Consider the following 16,462-nt stretch of genomic DNA (forward strand, 5'->3'; position numbering starts at 1 on the left):
TGTTCTAGAGCCAATAAGTTGTGATATTGTTCCCCTCCTGCCCCCTGGGCCTCGCAGTAGGGGTCTTCACGGATCCACCTGTACCCGAATACCTGAGAATACCCGAGACCCAATCCGGGACCGTAGCAGGTCTGGATCCAGAATTCTAAATAATGTAAAGCGTCTGGGTCAGAAGTGACATGATTGTCAGCGGTCTCGGACTTGTCCAGAAGGGCCCGTACAGATCTGAATGTGACTGCTGCAGCAGAGAGAGACTTCTTTCCTTTATCCTGCTGCTCTTGCTTATCACGAGAGTGGAGCATGGCGCATGTAGCTTGTTGTTGGCCAATCATAAGTCATCAAAGCGGCAATAGGCTACAGTCATAGAGCCTCCGCGTAGCAAAAGTTAGAAGATATCTAATCAATAAAAGATTACATTAAAATGACGGAATTAAAAGGCTGCTAATTAATATTCTGAATGGCGTTGTTATTAGTAACTGTAGGATGGGAAAGCACATGTACTGTAGCCTCAATTAGCATAGCTAGCTTAACTTGCTTCTCCTGGTTTGATGTAGTCAAGACAGGTACTAAGTAAACATATTTCATGATAAATAACCTAGCTATGGCAGCTATAGGTCTACTTTAGTGCGCAGTCTCTCTTTCCCTCCCTCCTCCCCGCCTGCTAGAGCGGCTACTCTCTTTCCCTCCCTCCTCCCCGCCTGCTAGAGCGGCTACTCTCTTTCCCTCCCTCCTCCCCGCCTGCTAGAGGGGCTACTCTCTTTCCCTCCCTCCTCCCTGCCTGCTAGAGCGGCTACTCTCTTTCCCTCCCTCCTCCCCGCCTGCTAGAGGGGCTACTCTCTTTCCCTCCCTCCTCCCCACCTGCTAGAGGGGCTACTCTTTCCCTCCCTCCTCCCCGCCTGCTAGAGGGGCTACTCTCTTTCCCTCCCTCCTCCCCGCCTGCTAGAGCGGCTACTCTCTTTCCCTCCCTCCTCCCCTCCTGCTAGAGAGGCTACTCTCTTTCCCTCCCTCCTCCCCTCCTGCTAGAGGGGCTACTCTCTTTCCCTCCCTCCTCCCCGCCTGCTAGAGCGGCTACTCTCTTTCCCCTCCTCTCACATTTTATTAGCTCCGGTTAATAAAGTATCTTAAATAAAGAGCTTTTATGCTGCTTCCCTCACTCGGATCCAGACCAGGTCTATATGGAACGGGTCTAGTTGTCCTCGGGTCTGTCCGGAAGGGGTCTCTATATTTAAAAAATATATTTAAGCATATCGGGTCAGGGTGTGAAAGACCCAGGTCCATTTCGGAACAGGTCCAACTTTTTGAACCCATGAAGACCTCTACCTCCCAACATTACACAACACTCTCCAGTCCTGACTGATCCTCAGCCAGCCACACTGTGAGGAATGACAGTCACTCATAGTGGAGACGTTTACAACTAAACACGTCTCCAACAATGCAAACTATCAGTATCCTAATCCTAAATCAAAACAAACAATCAAGGTAAACAACTTACAAAGAGAGGCAGCAATCAAATGAAACAGGCAGGACTCCTTCACAGGAGGCAGAGCAATGAAGATAAGCCCACTGTCCATGAAAAGCAATTTACAGACAGCAACCTTGAGCCCAATAACTACCAGAGATGGGGATGGCAGGGAAGACACAGTGGTCGAATCCACAATCTCTCCAAACACACATGGACAATCCAAGACTCACATGTAGGCTACTGCCACACACGTACACATTGCATACTCATACACAGGTCTATGTTAGTTCACACATGCTAACCACTGTCTCTCCCTCACACACTCTTAACACAGAGACAACACACACACAGACAAGCACGCACACAAACACACACACACACACACACACACACACACACACAAACACACACACACACACACACACACACAGACAAGCACACACACACACACACACACACAAGCACACACACACACACACACACACACGCACACACACACACACACACAACAGGACAACACACAGAGCTGAACAGATCCCCACCAGTGGATCCAGTCACTCAGTGGAGGGTGTTATATTCCTGGTCGTCTTGATCACTCTGGTGTGGTGGCGCATGCAGGGTGGACTGTTGTCATCCGCCAAACACACACACACACACACACACACATACCCACACAGCCCTGCCCCTGCCTCTCTCCAGTCCCAGACCTCCCCCTCATGACTGGAGCAGGGATTATGACAGGCGTCTACAATAATAGTCACACCCTGTAGAAAGACCAGTCCCACTGTTTACCCCCTCCAGTTGCCCCCGCCACTCCACTGTGCCAGCCACCAAGAACATGCTTTGACAGAAAGATTGTTGGGAAAGGCAGGGTACAGGGGCTGATGTGGCTATGCCAAATGGCTGTGGGCTACACCAGTTCACTTAGCAGACAAGATTGGCTTATAATTCTGTGGCATTATTTTTATATTATTTTATTGTATGAAGAATAAAATTGAACAAAGCTGAATAAAATTGAACAAACCTGAATAAAATATGAATATTTTCTCCAAACGATAAGGGAGTTCGCACATGCGGCTAATCTGTATTTAGCCGTTAATAAAGAAATAGGTATTCCTATATGCTTAAGGTAGAGTTATTAATGTAACTTTAGTTGTTCTACAAACGTTGGGCTATAGGTTTTCATTTTTAATACATTGTAAGGCTGCATGAGACGACTAATGATGATTTGAAATAAGTTGCATGAAAGGCATGAGCTCTGCTTTGTTTTTTTTGTGCAGGCTGTACACACTCCAATAGTCTCTCATTCACAATTAGACAAGCACTTGATAATGCCTCGAATTTCACGGCGACATCCCCTTAGTGGCCGTAATGCACCCTAAAAAAAATCCTTGCCTTTTGCGGCCCAGAGTGCTACGTTGTGCCCTTCTCTCTGAGTGTGCTGCGCAATCCGAAGTGCCTCTCACTCACATGGCTCTCCGTCACATGATCGGGTCTTTCTCACAGGCTACAAGTTAAGACAGACACATCGGGGATGCAACTGCGGACGTCCTTATACAATTCCGAGGTGCATATGTAAGATATTTTTCCGTCAGCCAACAAGATGAGTAGGCAGAAAGAACAGCAAAAGCACTAGCCTATGTCAATCTACTATCCCCCACTGTACGAAAGACAACCTATTCTATTCTGTGTAATAAATCAATATTCCAAACAGTCTGGGACAGTTGTGGGTTGCGATAGATCCCAAATTAATACAAACCTTTTATATGCAATGTGGCTGATGCAACAGATCAGAATGTTTAGCTTAAAATGTTGATAAACTACTAGGCTATTTCTTCACATAAGCGCAGCAATGCGTACATGGTAGTAGCCTATAAGCACAAATATTCCATTAGCGGAAATTACACAAATATTAATTTCCACAAAGTTTGCTGCTTCAGTGTCTTTAGATATTTTTGTCAGATGTTACTATAAAATAATGAAGTATATTTCAAGCATTTCATAAGTGTCAAAGGCTTTTATTGACAATTACTTTGAGAATTGTGTGTTTGTTCTGGTGTGGTGATTCAGGGAATGTGGGGGTCCCAGAGAAGCATGGGGATACACAGCTCTTCAGCATCGGCTTTGAGTGTAGGCATTAGCTACCTGCACTGTGTGACGTGATCGAGCGGCAAGAAACGGTCAGTTTTACTGATCTATAGTCAGTTTTACTGATCTATAGTCAGTTTTGCTCCTTTTGTCATCTAATCTGAGCTGGGCTTTGGGTTGGTAAGGACTACTTGCCCGGGTTGAGAGCGCTCACTCACCTTCCTCTTCTTGAAGGCCTGTCTGGCCAGGTATCCTCTGCAGGCAGCCTGGAACATGGTGATGTTGCGTCTGGTCTGGACGTCCCTCTGCTCCTCCAGTTTGGCCAGGGTCCCAGCTCTGAAGAACACCTGGAGAGAGATATACAGTTAGATGCTGATTAATCAGGACACTAATGCTCGGACATGGAGCATATGTGTGTGTGCAAGGTTGCACAATACTATGGAATAGAAGTACAGTAAACATACAACTTTTTCGTTTGGGGTCATTGTGGCTTACAAATGAAAAATTACATTCATTTGTTTTTACATGATTCAACGTTGCCGAGTTGGAATCCGACTAAAAATCTGCAACCATACATTGGGGATTCAGGGATTGCATATCAACTACATCATGTCCTGCGTTTACTTTGCATTTCAATGGTGTTAACAGTGCGGACGTTTAATTGAGTTGGATTACCTCAAACACTTTAGTCATTTCCATTCTCTGATCTGCTCTGGGAGATTGGGTGGGGAGCTGCTGGTGGACTTCCCTACGGTTTCTCAGGCCAGAGCTGAGAGCTCATGAAACTCTTTGAATGCTGCCTAATTGCATTAGCATGCTAATAGTGTTCGCGGGAGAGCTATGCTTAACTTCACAAAATCCTCATTAAAATCCCTTGTGTTACCAACATATGCGGCTGCCACGGTTACAGAAAGTAAACTAACAAAGACAGGAAGTTTCTGGGGAAACTCTAAAATGACAGGGAAAGTTTATGGTGAAACTTCTCTTGGATTTAGCCATCATCTCCAGTTAGTCATAGGCACTGTGTTTTCTTCAACTTAAAAAAAAAACTATTGGGATGGTTAGTCCATAGAGTGTTTTGTTCAGATTTCACCAAGCGGCTCCTGAAGATAAGAGCTGTGGTGGTGTTATGCAGCAATTTCATCATGATGCATCAGGATTGATCTATCACAGTACTCCAGGGCCCTTAACCACCTATTATCCTTTATCAGAGGCACAGGAGGAGAGAAAACACTACCCTGCACAGACAATCAAAGCTCAGAGCTCTTAGGGAAGTGTGTGTACAGCCAAGCAAATATCACATGAAGGGAGTGGGCTGGGCACGGTAAAAACATACAGCACCAACACACCCACACTTCTCTGTCGTAGGGCAACGCATGCAACTGCAAAGGGATGTCTTCACCTCCAGAGAATAACACATCGGCTTGAGTTTGATACCTCTATTGTCAGGTGTAGAGGACTTTTCATACACTGTATGGGCATTCTGTTAACATACACTGTACGGGCGGCAGGTAGCCTGTGTTGGGCCAGTAATTGGAAGGTTGCTGGATTGAAATCCCAGAGCTGACAAGGTAAAAATCTGTCGTTCTGCCCCTAAGCAAGGCAGTTTACCCACTGTTCCCCGGGCGCCGAAGATGTGGATGTCGATTAAGGGGGCCCCCCGCACCCCTCTGATTCAGAGAGGTTGGGTTAAATGCGGAAGACACATTTCGGTTGAATGCATTCAGTTGTGCAACTGACTAGTTATCCCCCTTTCCCTATTCCCGATGCGGTAGATTGAGTAGAACACAGACACACTATCACATCATGATGAGGAGCTGAGAGAAAACTCTCCAGCCTGTGACTTTCCCGCCCACCATCACGACCCGCAAGTGATGCAACCGCTGAGAAACGCCAATGGGATGTGTGATGTGTCACAGTAAAAGGCCCCGTCACACAGGCCTTCCCCCCTAGCAGGATGACCTTCTGCATAGCAATGACTGTCAGCGTGGGCGAAGGAACATGGGGAACATATTGGACCTCTTTGTCTCTGAATGCAACTCTAAAGGTCGGCTGAGGTCACTTGGGGCTTATTGTTTTGTCAGTCGTTCATTTTTCTCAGCATGACGAGAGATGGGAAGGAACGCACACACATGCACGCACGCGCACGCACACACACACACACACACACACACACACACACACACACACACACAGCCAATGTCAAACTTCCCTAAACACCCTTTTCCTACTGTTTACTTCAGAACAATACTTCTCACTGTCCTCTATTCCGGAGACATTCAGAAAAAGCCTCCTATGCTAATTAGCAATTTATCAGGCTGTCTTTTACTTTGGATTTTCTCTTTTGCATCTGAAAGGTTTGACTCTCACTGTGCTGATTGGTGTTTGTGGAGGGTTATCGGCGTGTCACGACGAAGCGCCACAAACAAAGAGAGCTATCGCATGCCAAAATCAATGGCTACAGGGAGCAACAGGAGGGAATTGGGGGGTAATTGTCTCTCAGTGTCGCCAACCGCCAACTAACAGACAAAGGCTGCCAGCCCAGGGACCCAGCCAGGAACCAGCGCCACAGCAGAGGATCCATGATTCCAGTGAGAAGTGCATGCTGGGTAAACAGATGGTACACCAGGCAGTGGTTTAAGTACTTCAGTAAAAATACTTTTAAGTACTAGATTTTTGGGGTCTGTACTTAACTATTTATATTTTTGACAACTTTTACTCCACTACTGTACATTCCTAAATAAAATAATGTACTTTTTACTTCTTACATTTTTGCTGACACCCAGAAGTACTCGTTACATTATGAATGCTTAGCAGGACAGGAAAATTGTCTAATTTACGCACTTGTCACGTGTGTTCCCTCTCTGGCCTCAAGGTCACCAGGCTGCTCGTTATGGCGCACACCTGTCATCATCATTACGCGCACCTGCGTGTCAGACTCACCTGGACTCCATCACTTCCCTGATTACCTTCCCTATATACAGTGGCTTGCGAAAGTATTCACCCCCCTTGGCATTTTTTCTATTTTGGTGCCTTACAACCTGGGGTTGTATCATTTGATTTACACAACATGCCTACTGTACCACTTTGAAGATGCAAAATATGTTTTATTTTGAAACAAACAAGAAATAACACAAAAAAAACTGAAAACTACATACTGTAACTATTCACCCCCCAAAGTCAATACTTTGTAGAGTCACCCTTTGCAGCAATTACAGCTGCAAGTCTCTTGGGGTATGTCTCTATTAGCTTGGCACATCTAGCCACTGGGATTTTTGCCCATTCTTCAATTTAAAACTGCTCCAGCTCCTTCAAGTTGAAAGGGTTCCGCTGGTGTACAGCAATCTTTAAGTCATACCACAGATTCTCAATTGGATTGAGGTCTGGGCTTTGACTAGGCCATTCCAAAACATGTAAATGTTTCCTCTTAAACCACTCGAGTGTTGCTTTAGCAGTATGCTTAGGGTCATTGTCCTGCTGGAAGGTGAACCTCAGTCCAAGTCTCAAATCTCTGGAAGACAAACATGTTTCCCTCAAGAATTTCCCTGTATTTAGCACCATCCATCATTCCTTCAATTCTGACCAGTTTCCCAGTCTCTGCTAATGAAAAACATTATGATGGTGTTCTCAGGGTGATGAGAGGTGTTGGGCTTGCGCCAGACATAGCATTTTCCTTGATGGCCAAAAAGCTACATTTTAGTCTCATCGGACCAGAGCACCTTCTTCCATATATTTGGGGAGTCTCCCAAATGCCTTTTGGCGAACACCAAATGGGTTTGCTTATATTTTTCTTTATGAATGGCTTTTTTCTAGCCACTCTTCCATAAAGCCCAGCTCGGTGGAGTATACGGCTTAAAGTGGTCCTATGGACAGATACTCCAATCTCCACTGTGGAGCTTTGCAGTTCCTTCAGTGTTATCTTTGGTCTATTTGTTGCCTCTCTGATGAATGCCCTTCTTGCCTGGTCCTTGAGTTTTGGTGGGCGGCCCTCTCTTGGCAGATTTGTTGTTTTTCCAAACTCTTAAAAAAATGTAATAATGGATTTAATGGTGCTCCGTGGGATGTTCAAAGTTTCTGATATTTTTTTATAACCCAACCCTGATCTGTACTTCTCCACAACTTTGTCCCCGACCTGTTTGGAGAGCTCCTTGGTCTTCATTGTGCCGCTTGCTTGGTGGTGCCTCTTGCTTAGTGGTGTTGCACTCTGGGGCCTTTCAGAACAGGTGTATATGTACTGAGATCATGTGACACTTAGAATGGACACAGGTGGACTTTATTTAACAAATTATGTGACTTCTGAAGGTAATTGGTTGTACCAGATCTTATTTAGGGGCTTCATAGCAAAAGGGGTGAATACATATGCATGCACCACTTTTCCGTTTTTTAAAAGTATTTATTTTCTGAAACAAGTATTTTTTTTCATTTCACTCTGAAACCCATATAAAAATCTACTTAAAGTACAGGTTGTAATGCAATAAAATAGGAAAAATGCCAAGGGGGATGAATACTTTTCAAGGCACTGTATGTCACTCCCTTTGGTTCCTTCCCCAGGCGTTATTGATTCTGTCTCTGTGTCATGTCTGTGCGTTGTTTGTGTTTTCTTGTTTTGTATTATGTTACGTTTATTTATTAAAACACTCACTTCCTGAACTTGCTTCCCAACTCTCAGAGCACTCGTTACAGCACCTATCAAGAGAACATCTGAACACAAATGCTTAGTTTGTAAATTGTGTCTGAGTGTTGATCTGTGCCCCTGGCGATCTGTACATTTAAAAAGCAATAAAATCGTGTGGTCTGGTTTGCTTAATATAAGACATTTTTAAATGATTTATACATTTGATACTTAAGTACATTTAAAAACAAATACTTTTTAACTTTTACTCAAGTAGTATTTTACTGGGTGACTTTCACTGTTACTTGAGACATGTTCTTTTAAGTACAGTAAAAATGTATTTTAATCTTTACTTTTACTCAAGTATGAAAATTGGGTACTTTTTTTAATCACTGCTCCCAGGCAGAGATAGAACACCTTGGGCCTGATTTAGACTGTGCTAAGACTTCACACGTATTGTCAGCATCACTTGCCATAACACTTTTCCGAGGCATTTATTAATGGTTTATACATAGTTCATTATTAGTTTACATATTCTCTCCTAATGTAAGTTATCTTAAGTTTTGAGACATAGATAATGTGTGTTTTGAGATGCAGTGTCTGTCTGTGTGTGTGTGTGTGTGTGTGTGTGTGTGTGTTACTTACCCTGCTCAGGCCCATGTGGTAACTGCTCTTCTCCAAGTCCAGTGACTCCAACAGCTCCTCCACAGCCTGAAACAAACAGATGGACAGACAGACAGATCAATGAAGAGAACGGACAAACAGACAGACAGTGCTTTGGTAAAGTCAGCTCCCCTCTGTCGTCGCCCCAAAGGACTGCACATAGTGTCATAGCAACAGGCACGCTCCCCTAACATCAGCCTATCCAACAGGACACTGACCAAAACAACCAGTGAACAAAGCTACAGCTAAGGCACCAAGCAAGCTATTTGTAACCTCCCTGTCTCTGTTTTTACACTGCTGCTACTCACGGTTTATCTATGCATAGTCACTTTACCCCTACTTACATGTACAAATTACCTTGACTAACCTGTACCCCTGCAAACTGACTCGGTACCGATACCCCCTGTATATAGCCTCGTTATTGTTATTTTATTGATGCTTTTTAAAATATTTTTTTTACTTTAGTTTATTTAGTAAATATTTTCTTAATTCTATTTTCTTAACTGCATTGTTGGTTAAGGGCTAGTAAGTAAGCATTTCACGGTAAGATCTACTACACCTGTTGTATATAGGCGAATGTGACAACTAAAATTTGATTTGATTCAGGTCACTACTGTGACAGAAGTCTAAATATGGACTGTGTACTGTATCTAAATCAGTCTCTGGAGAGGCGTTTGAGTACAAAGTTAAGTTGGAAGACAGCTGTAGCCTCGAGGGAGGGAGTTGAACTGAATTAGCTGTTTTAAAGTAACTGTCCAGTGTTTCCAGAATTCAATGAAATATGACCTAGAATGAACTATAATGAGTGAAATAGTTTCTTCCAAAAATGTTTAATAAAGTATGTTAAAAGCAGTTTTTCTGTGTTCTCCTCCCAACAACAGAATGATGTGGGTGTATACTGGTCATTAAAAGTATTAATATGAGTAGCCCACTGATTGGCCAGCTTATCCTCATCAGGAGAATGACATCCTCTCAGAGGAAATGGCAAGCATTTGTTAAACAGCCTGTATGAGGCATTTTTTTAAAGTATTTATTTTATTTATTTATTTATTTTATGGTTTGGCCACAAATACGATTATAGGATGAGTCAACCACATTATTTGGGTTTGAGCTAAAAGAATACTAACTTTTAAAAGTGGACAGTTACTTAAAGGACTTTTGACAAAGATGATCTCAGCAAGAGTACTGGGTCTGGTAGGTAAACAGACTCAGTGGAGGATGAAGTCACTACAGCCACAGTAACACAGCAACAGTAAAACAGCTACAGTAACACAGCCATACAGCCCAAGCTAAGAGGAGGTGACAGACAGGCTTCCAACTCTGAGAAAGGGTGCTTTGTTTGAGTTCTCTATAACTCCCTCTCTCCCTCTTGGTTTGTCTATCCTCAGAGAATGAAGTACCTTTTTGTCCATTCATTAATTCAGAGCAGGCTATTCTTTCTTTGCATGTCTCCAAGGAGTCTGGTTTCCTCTTTAACTCTTCCATAGCTCACTGTATGTTTTAGCTGTGACAGTGGACCTCTTTAACTGCCCTACTTCAAAAACACAACCTCCTTACACAACAATGAAAATAACACTTTTCAGCCAAGATACTGTCTATTCCATTTCTTCAATTCCAGCTACATCCGTTAATAATTAACATATTTCTACATCAGATTTATTTTTGCTAGATTCAGAACTTTTAACCACACATCTGAGTAGGTAGGGTAGGTTAATAGCTTTTTAACTATTACACTATACAGTTGGTACTGAAGACAGAGAGAGCGGAAGAAGAGATGAAGGGGAGGACAGAGTTAGAGAGAGCGAGAGAGCTCTCTGTGCTGCACGTAAATAATCAGCACACCAGCCATATGCTGCCAACCAGTGTAATCATAATTAATTACACACAAGAGCAGATCTAGGAGGGGGGAGGGAGGGAGAAGAGAGGGAGGCTTTTATATTATCACTCGTTTACAAGGTGGAGGGAACGCCTCGACACTCACTCGCTTCTCGTCTGTGACGATGTAGTGGCGCCCGTGCTTTTTGGTCAGGTGGGGTGCCAACACATCGAAGCGGCGACGGAATTCAGAGAACACCATGTGATCAGGGTATCCTTTTTGGAAAAGACAGCACAAGGTCAACATTTGTTTAATAATTTTGATTAATTATACAATTCAATAAGAAGAATTAAGGAGGAAAATGTCCCTCCCATGACTCAGCTTGACTTGTGGGGTGTCCAGTCCTACCTTGCCTGTAGATGCGCAGAGCGTCAATAAGCTTCGATCCACGGAGCTGAGCCCTCAGGAGGCCCACATCCAGCTGCATGAGGCCTGAGTCGCAGCTTTCTCCGTGGGCCACGCGCGGCTCCCCACCCACCCCCACCGCATCTGCTTTGGGCAGTAGGCAGTGGACAAAGTGAACTCTGGACCTGCGTACTGTGTCCAGCAGAGCATCCTGGAGAAACAAGAGGACAGGGAGTTAAAGCATTTCCACTCACACACAAGCATAAAAACAAAGACTTAAGTTTGTGCACATTTGCATGTATAAATATTTGCTTTGCAGCTCCATCGCGGAGGTTATCTTTGGTCTCTTTGTTGCCTCTCTGATTAATGCCCTTCTTGCCTGGTCTGTGAGTTTTGGTGGGCGGCCCTCTCTTGGCAGGTTTGTTGTGGTGCCATATTCTTTCAATGTTTTAATAATGGATTTAATGGTGCTCCGTGGGATGTTCAAAGTTTCTGATATTCTTTTATAACCCAACCCTGATCTGTACTTCTTCACAACTTTGTCCCTGACCTGTATGGAGAGCTCCTTGGTATTCATGGTGCCACTTGCTTAGTGGTGTTACAGACTCTTGGGCCTTTCAGAACAGGTATATATACTGAGATCATGTGACAGATCACGTGACACTTAAATAAAGTCCACCTGTGCGCAATCTAACTAATTATGTGACTTCTGAAGGTAATTGGTTGCATCAGATCATATTTAGGGGTATCATAGCAAAGGGGGTGAATAAATGTAAATGCACCACTTTTCCATTTGAAATGTTTTAGGTTGTAATGCAACAAAATAGGAAAAACACCAAGGGGGATGAATACTTTTGCAAGGCACTGTACAGTCAGTCCATATACAGTGCCTTGCGAAAGTATTCGGCCCCCTTGAACTTTGCGACCTTTTGCCACATTTCAGGCTTCAAACATAAAGATATAAAACTGTATTTTTTTGTGAAGAATCAACAACAAGTGGGACACAATCATGAAGTGGAACGACATTTATTGGATATTTCAAACTTTTTTAACAAATCCAAAACGGAAAAATTGGGCGTGCAAAATTATTCAGCCCCCTTAAGTTAATACTTTGTAGCGCCACCTTTTGCTGCGATTACAGCTGTAAGTCGCTTGGGGTATGTCTCTATCAGTTTTGCACATCGAGAGACTGAAATTTTTTCCCATATTAAAACTCACAATTTAATTTATGTTAGTTTGTCCAATTTACTTTTGAGCCCTTAAAATTGGGGGGACCACATACAGAAAGTGCTGTAATTCCTACACTGTTCACCCGATTTGGATGTACATACCCTCAAATTAAAGCTGAAAGGATGCACTTTCAGCTCAGCTCATGATAATAACTCAATGTCCAAATATTTTTGGACCTGACTGTAGTTATATTTGTATAACGCTTAATTGTCATACAAAGATCCTACGAGAAACTCGGACATAAACCCTCTCAAAGAGGTAGGAAGAAACATTGAGAAAAGACTCCGCTCCACTCACCACTTGCAGTTTGATCTGGATGCAGAGGCTCTTCTTCTTCACTGCAGCCATGCCGGTTGTGAAGGTCTTCCTCATGCTAGTGGCTCTGCGGAGGGCCAGCTGAGATCCCCCCTCCAACCCTGCGATAGAGCCAGACAGCACTGTGGGCCCTCCACTACGACTAGAGAACAGGCTGCTGATGTTCTTCCTGTTAGAGAGAGAGACAGACAGAGAAAGAGCGAGAGACAGAGACAAAGAGGTAAGTATATTTTCTTTGAAAAAGTGCTACTATGGAGAACAATCAGTGAATTAAATGTGTACTTCTGTGAGTCCTGCAGCAGAGTGGCAGCATTCTGGGAGGCGGGGTTCTGCTTGGCGTGGCTCAGCCAACCCTGAGCATCGTACTCCACCCAGTCCGTCCCGTGGCTGTGGCCCAACAGGAAGTGATGCGGCTTGTCGCTCTTCAGGAGCAGGGCGTGTCCTTTGTTGTCCCCCTGGTCAGGGCCGTAGTAACTGAAGAGTCTCTCCAGCAGAGTGTCCTCAGAGCCCCCTGGCTGCACAGCCTCCTCCTCCATCAGCCACAGCAGACCTCGAGCCTCATCTGTCCTCGCCAGGGTGCGCACCTGGGAGCCCCACAGGAACACACACACAGGTTAGAGAGGTGGGGATCTATCACTTGAGTCTAACACAAACACAAGTGAAGCAGCTGTGCAGAAAGCTTAGGGCCACAGCTCAGTCCAACATGCAGGTGCAGCATTCACAATAACCTCAGACACTCACATTAGACCACCATAGCACAGAGATGCTCACCCATCTCCACTCCACCAGTCATCCACGGCTCCTGTCATCCATCCAATCATGACATTGTTAACTCCATACACACCAACACTCTCCAAAACCAATAAAGCAACCTAGTGTCTCCTATTTTTTGTACTCATGGTTTAAATGTCCCAACACAGCCTTTATCCCTGGCCCAGTGTTGCCATAACATTACACCTGCTTAGCTGTGAAACTTCTAATTATGCACCAGCAGTGTTCAAATGGCCTAATATGATTCAACATCTCTGTTGTACATTTCTGTAACAAAACAAGTCATTTTGTAAAGGCAATCATAACTTTTGGTAAATAAGAAGCTATAAGAGAGATGAGTCTTTGCCAATGGCTTCCTCATTATAGAGCTGGTACTCAAATCCACTCCTGGGCAGTGGAGCATTTAGAAACCTTGCTCTCTGACAGTCCACTTTGATAATGAACGGTGTTATTAGTCTATGTGAGAGTGTAGACTCTTTGGTGGACTCATTACATCTCTCTGTGGATGAAGGGAGGTGCAGGCAGGGCTACTTCACAAGCAACTGAAACTATAGCCTTTTTTTTTTTTTGCCAATTTAATTATTCAACTGCTAGAAGCACTGCAGATATGTTGTACTGTGTTGGTAGCAGTCAACTAATTAACTGCCAAGTCAAGTAAATCTCAGATCCTTTTCAGAGAGAGATGAGAGATCAGAACCTCTTATTCAGAACGATCCTATGCCTTTACAGAATTTGACACTGCAGGCTGGAGGTGGATGACCTGTGGATATAACTTGGAATCTAATATTGCATTTTGTCAGGCGCTCTTCATCTAGAGCTATAGCTCTGTTGATCTTTTCTTGATGTCATTTTTGGGGGGTTTGAGCTGGTTTCCAATAAGTCTGCCGCTGTTTCAACGCTGTTTGTTTGCTTGTCTGACTTATAGCTGTGTTTGGCCCTGTGTGCACTCACTCATTCATACACACACATGCAAACCCGCACACACACTAACACAAAACAGTTATTTACTTTTGTCTCAACTTTCGATCAATTCCTGTGTGACCCCATCCTCATTCACTGTTGAACTAATTATGGTAAACGTGACTTTCGCGGGCCAATACACATCAATGCAACACATTTCTGTTAAGAGTGCGTGCCATGCAGAGTCGTCTCATAAATAAACTGAATTAGAAGCCAACCCTGTCTGAAAGAGGCTCTCAACTCAACGAAGGGGAAAGGAATCAAACTTGACTGCAATTAATGAATTTGATGATGTGAGATTAATTATAAAAAAGAAATTGCTAGGATAAAAAGAAATAAAAACAAAAGAACAAACAATCAAAAGTTAATTGGATGGAGGTAATAATCCTGACATGGTTTATACACAGTCAAAAAGTTCACGACTCAATTTGAATTAGGGGAGCAAAGAAGGGTAAGTGTAAGAGTAAGTAAGACTGTGTTTAACCACACGTACGCTCATAGCATGATGAAATCCAAGATAAAGTCCACAAACAAAAGAGGCACAGAGAGATTCTCCTTACCAGCGCTTGAGTAGATGCTTGGTCTATAGCTGCTACAGACATTGAGGTACTGGACTCTATGTCATCTAATGCAAGCTCTATGTTTTCCTAGATGGGAACAGAGGGGTTGGTTAGGTGTGATTGGAGTCAGTGATTTTCAGATCCGCTTATGTAAGAGCCTATAGAATTACACATTCTGACAACAATGACATTACAATCAGAAAAGCTAAATCAGACATCCTATGTTGTTTTCACACTAAAACAATACAGGGTAGGGGGGCAATATTTTCACCTCCGGATGAAAAGCTGCCCAAATTAAACTGCTTGCTACTCAGGCCCATAAACTAGGATATGCATATAATTAGATTTGGATAGAAAACACTCTAAAGTTTCCAAAATTGTTAAAATAATGTCTGTGAGTATAACAGAACTGATATGGCAGGCAAAAACCTGAGGAAAATCCAACCAGGAAGTACTATTATTTTGAAAGGCTGTTTTTCCATTGAAAGCCTATCCACCATACAAAGACTTACAAATACAAATACAAACCCAGTTCACGGTCTCTATGGCTTTCGCTACATGTGGCCAGTCTTTAGGCATTGTTTCAGGCTTTTACTCTGAAAAATGAGGGAGATACACCACTTTCAATCAGTGGGCAGTGGACATTTCCAGGCATGAGCCAAGCGCGTGATCGGGAGTGCGCCTTTCTTGTTTCTCCTTTTCTATTGACAAAGCTTTTGTCCGGTTGTAATATTATTGATTATTTATGACAAAAACAACCTGAGGATTGATTTTAAACATCGTTTGACATGTTTCTACGAACTTTTATTGTACTTTTTAAAAAACTTTTCTTCTGGATGTTGTGAGCATGCATTGTGCCTTTGGATTAATGATATAAACGCACCAACAAAACTGAGGTTTTTGGACATAAAGAGGGACATTATCGAACAAAACTAACATTTATTGTCTAACATGGAGACCTGGGAGTGCCACCAGATGAAGATCATCAAAGGTAAGTGATTCATTTTAACGCTATTTCTGACTTTTGTGACACCTCTCCTTGGTTGGAAAATGGCTGTATGGTTTTCTGTGGCTAGGCGCTGACCTAACATAATCGCATGGTGTGCTTTTGCCGTAAAGCCTTTTTGAAATCTGACACAGCAGCTGGATTAACAAGACGTTTATCTTTAATCCTATTCTATCCTAACAACTTGTTTTTTTCATCAATGTTTATGATGAGTATTTCTGTAATTTCACCGGATGTTTGCTTGAGACAATGATTACTGTACATAACGCGCCAATTTCAACTGAGGTTTTTGGACATAAAGATTAACTTTATCGAACAAAACACACATTTATTGTGTAACATGAAGTCCTGTGAGTGCCATCTGATGAAGATCATCAAAGGTTAGTGATTAATTTAATCGCTATTTCTGACTTTTGTGAGCCCTCTCTCACAAAGTTTATCTTTAAAATGGTGTATAATACTTGTATGTTTGAGGAATTTTTATTATGGGATGTCTGTTGTTTTGAATTTGGCGCCCTGCAATTTCACTTGCTGTTGTCGAGGTGGGACGCTACCGTCCCACTGGTGCCAGACA

The 16,462-nt window shown here is 43.2% G+C and overlaps 1 protein-coding gene across 23 annotated transcripts in view; it reads right to left on the reverse strand.

Annotated features, from left to right (window-relative positions):
* Nucleotides 1-16,462, reverse strand: part of LOC110507883 (unconventional myosin-XVIIIa) — a 168,947-nt gene that overhangs the window by 44,267 nt on the left and 108,218 nt on the right. For all 23 annotated transcript variants that reach the window (XM_090223797.1, XM_090223786.1, XM_090223796.1 and 20 more), the window contains 7 exons: nucleotides 14,883-14,969; nucleotides 12,874-13,175; nucleotides 12,574-12,760; nucleotides 11,050-11,257; nucleotides 10,807-10,916; nucleotides 8,808-8,873; nucleotides 3,769-3,897 (listed from right to left, as the gene is read on the reverse strand). In XM_090223797.1, coding sequence (XP_090079923.1) covers nucleotides 3,769-3,897; nucleotides 8,808-8,873; nucleotides 10,807-10,916; nucleotides 11,050-11,257; nucleotides 12,574-12,760; nucleotides 12,874-13,175; nucleotides 14,883-14,969 — 1,089 coding nt within the window. The remainder of the gene's footprint in view (nucleotides 1-3,768; nucleotides 3,898-8,807; nucleotides 8,874-10,806; nucleotides 10,917-11,049; nucleotides 11,258-12,573; nucleotides 12,761-12,873; nucleotides 13,176-14,882; nucleotides 14,970-16,462) is intronic.

Source organism: Oncorhynchus mykiss, chromosome 27 (genome assembly GCF_057628025.1).
Source record: "Oncorhynchus mykiss isolate SJ-2025 chromosome 27, ASM5762802v1, whole genome shotgun sequence".
NCBI lineage: Eukaryota > Metazoa > Chordata > Actinopteri > Salmoniformes > Salmonidae > Oncorhynchus > Oncorhynchus mykiss.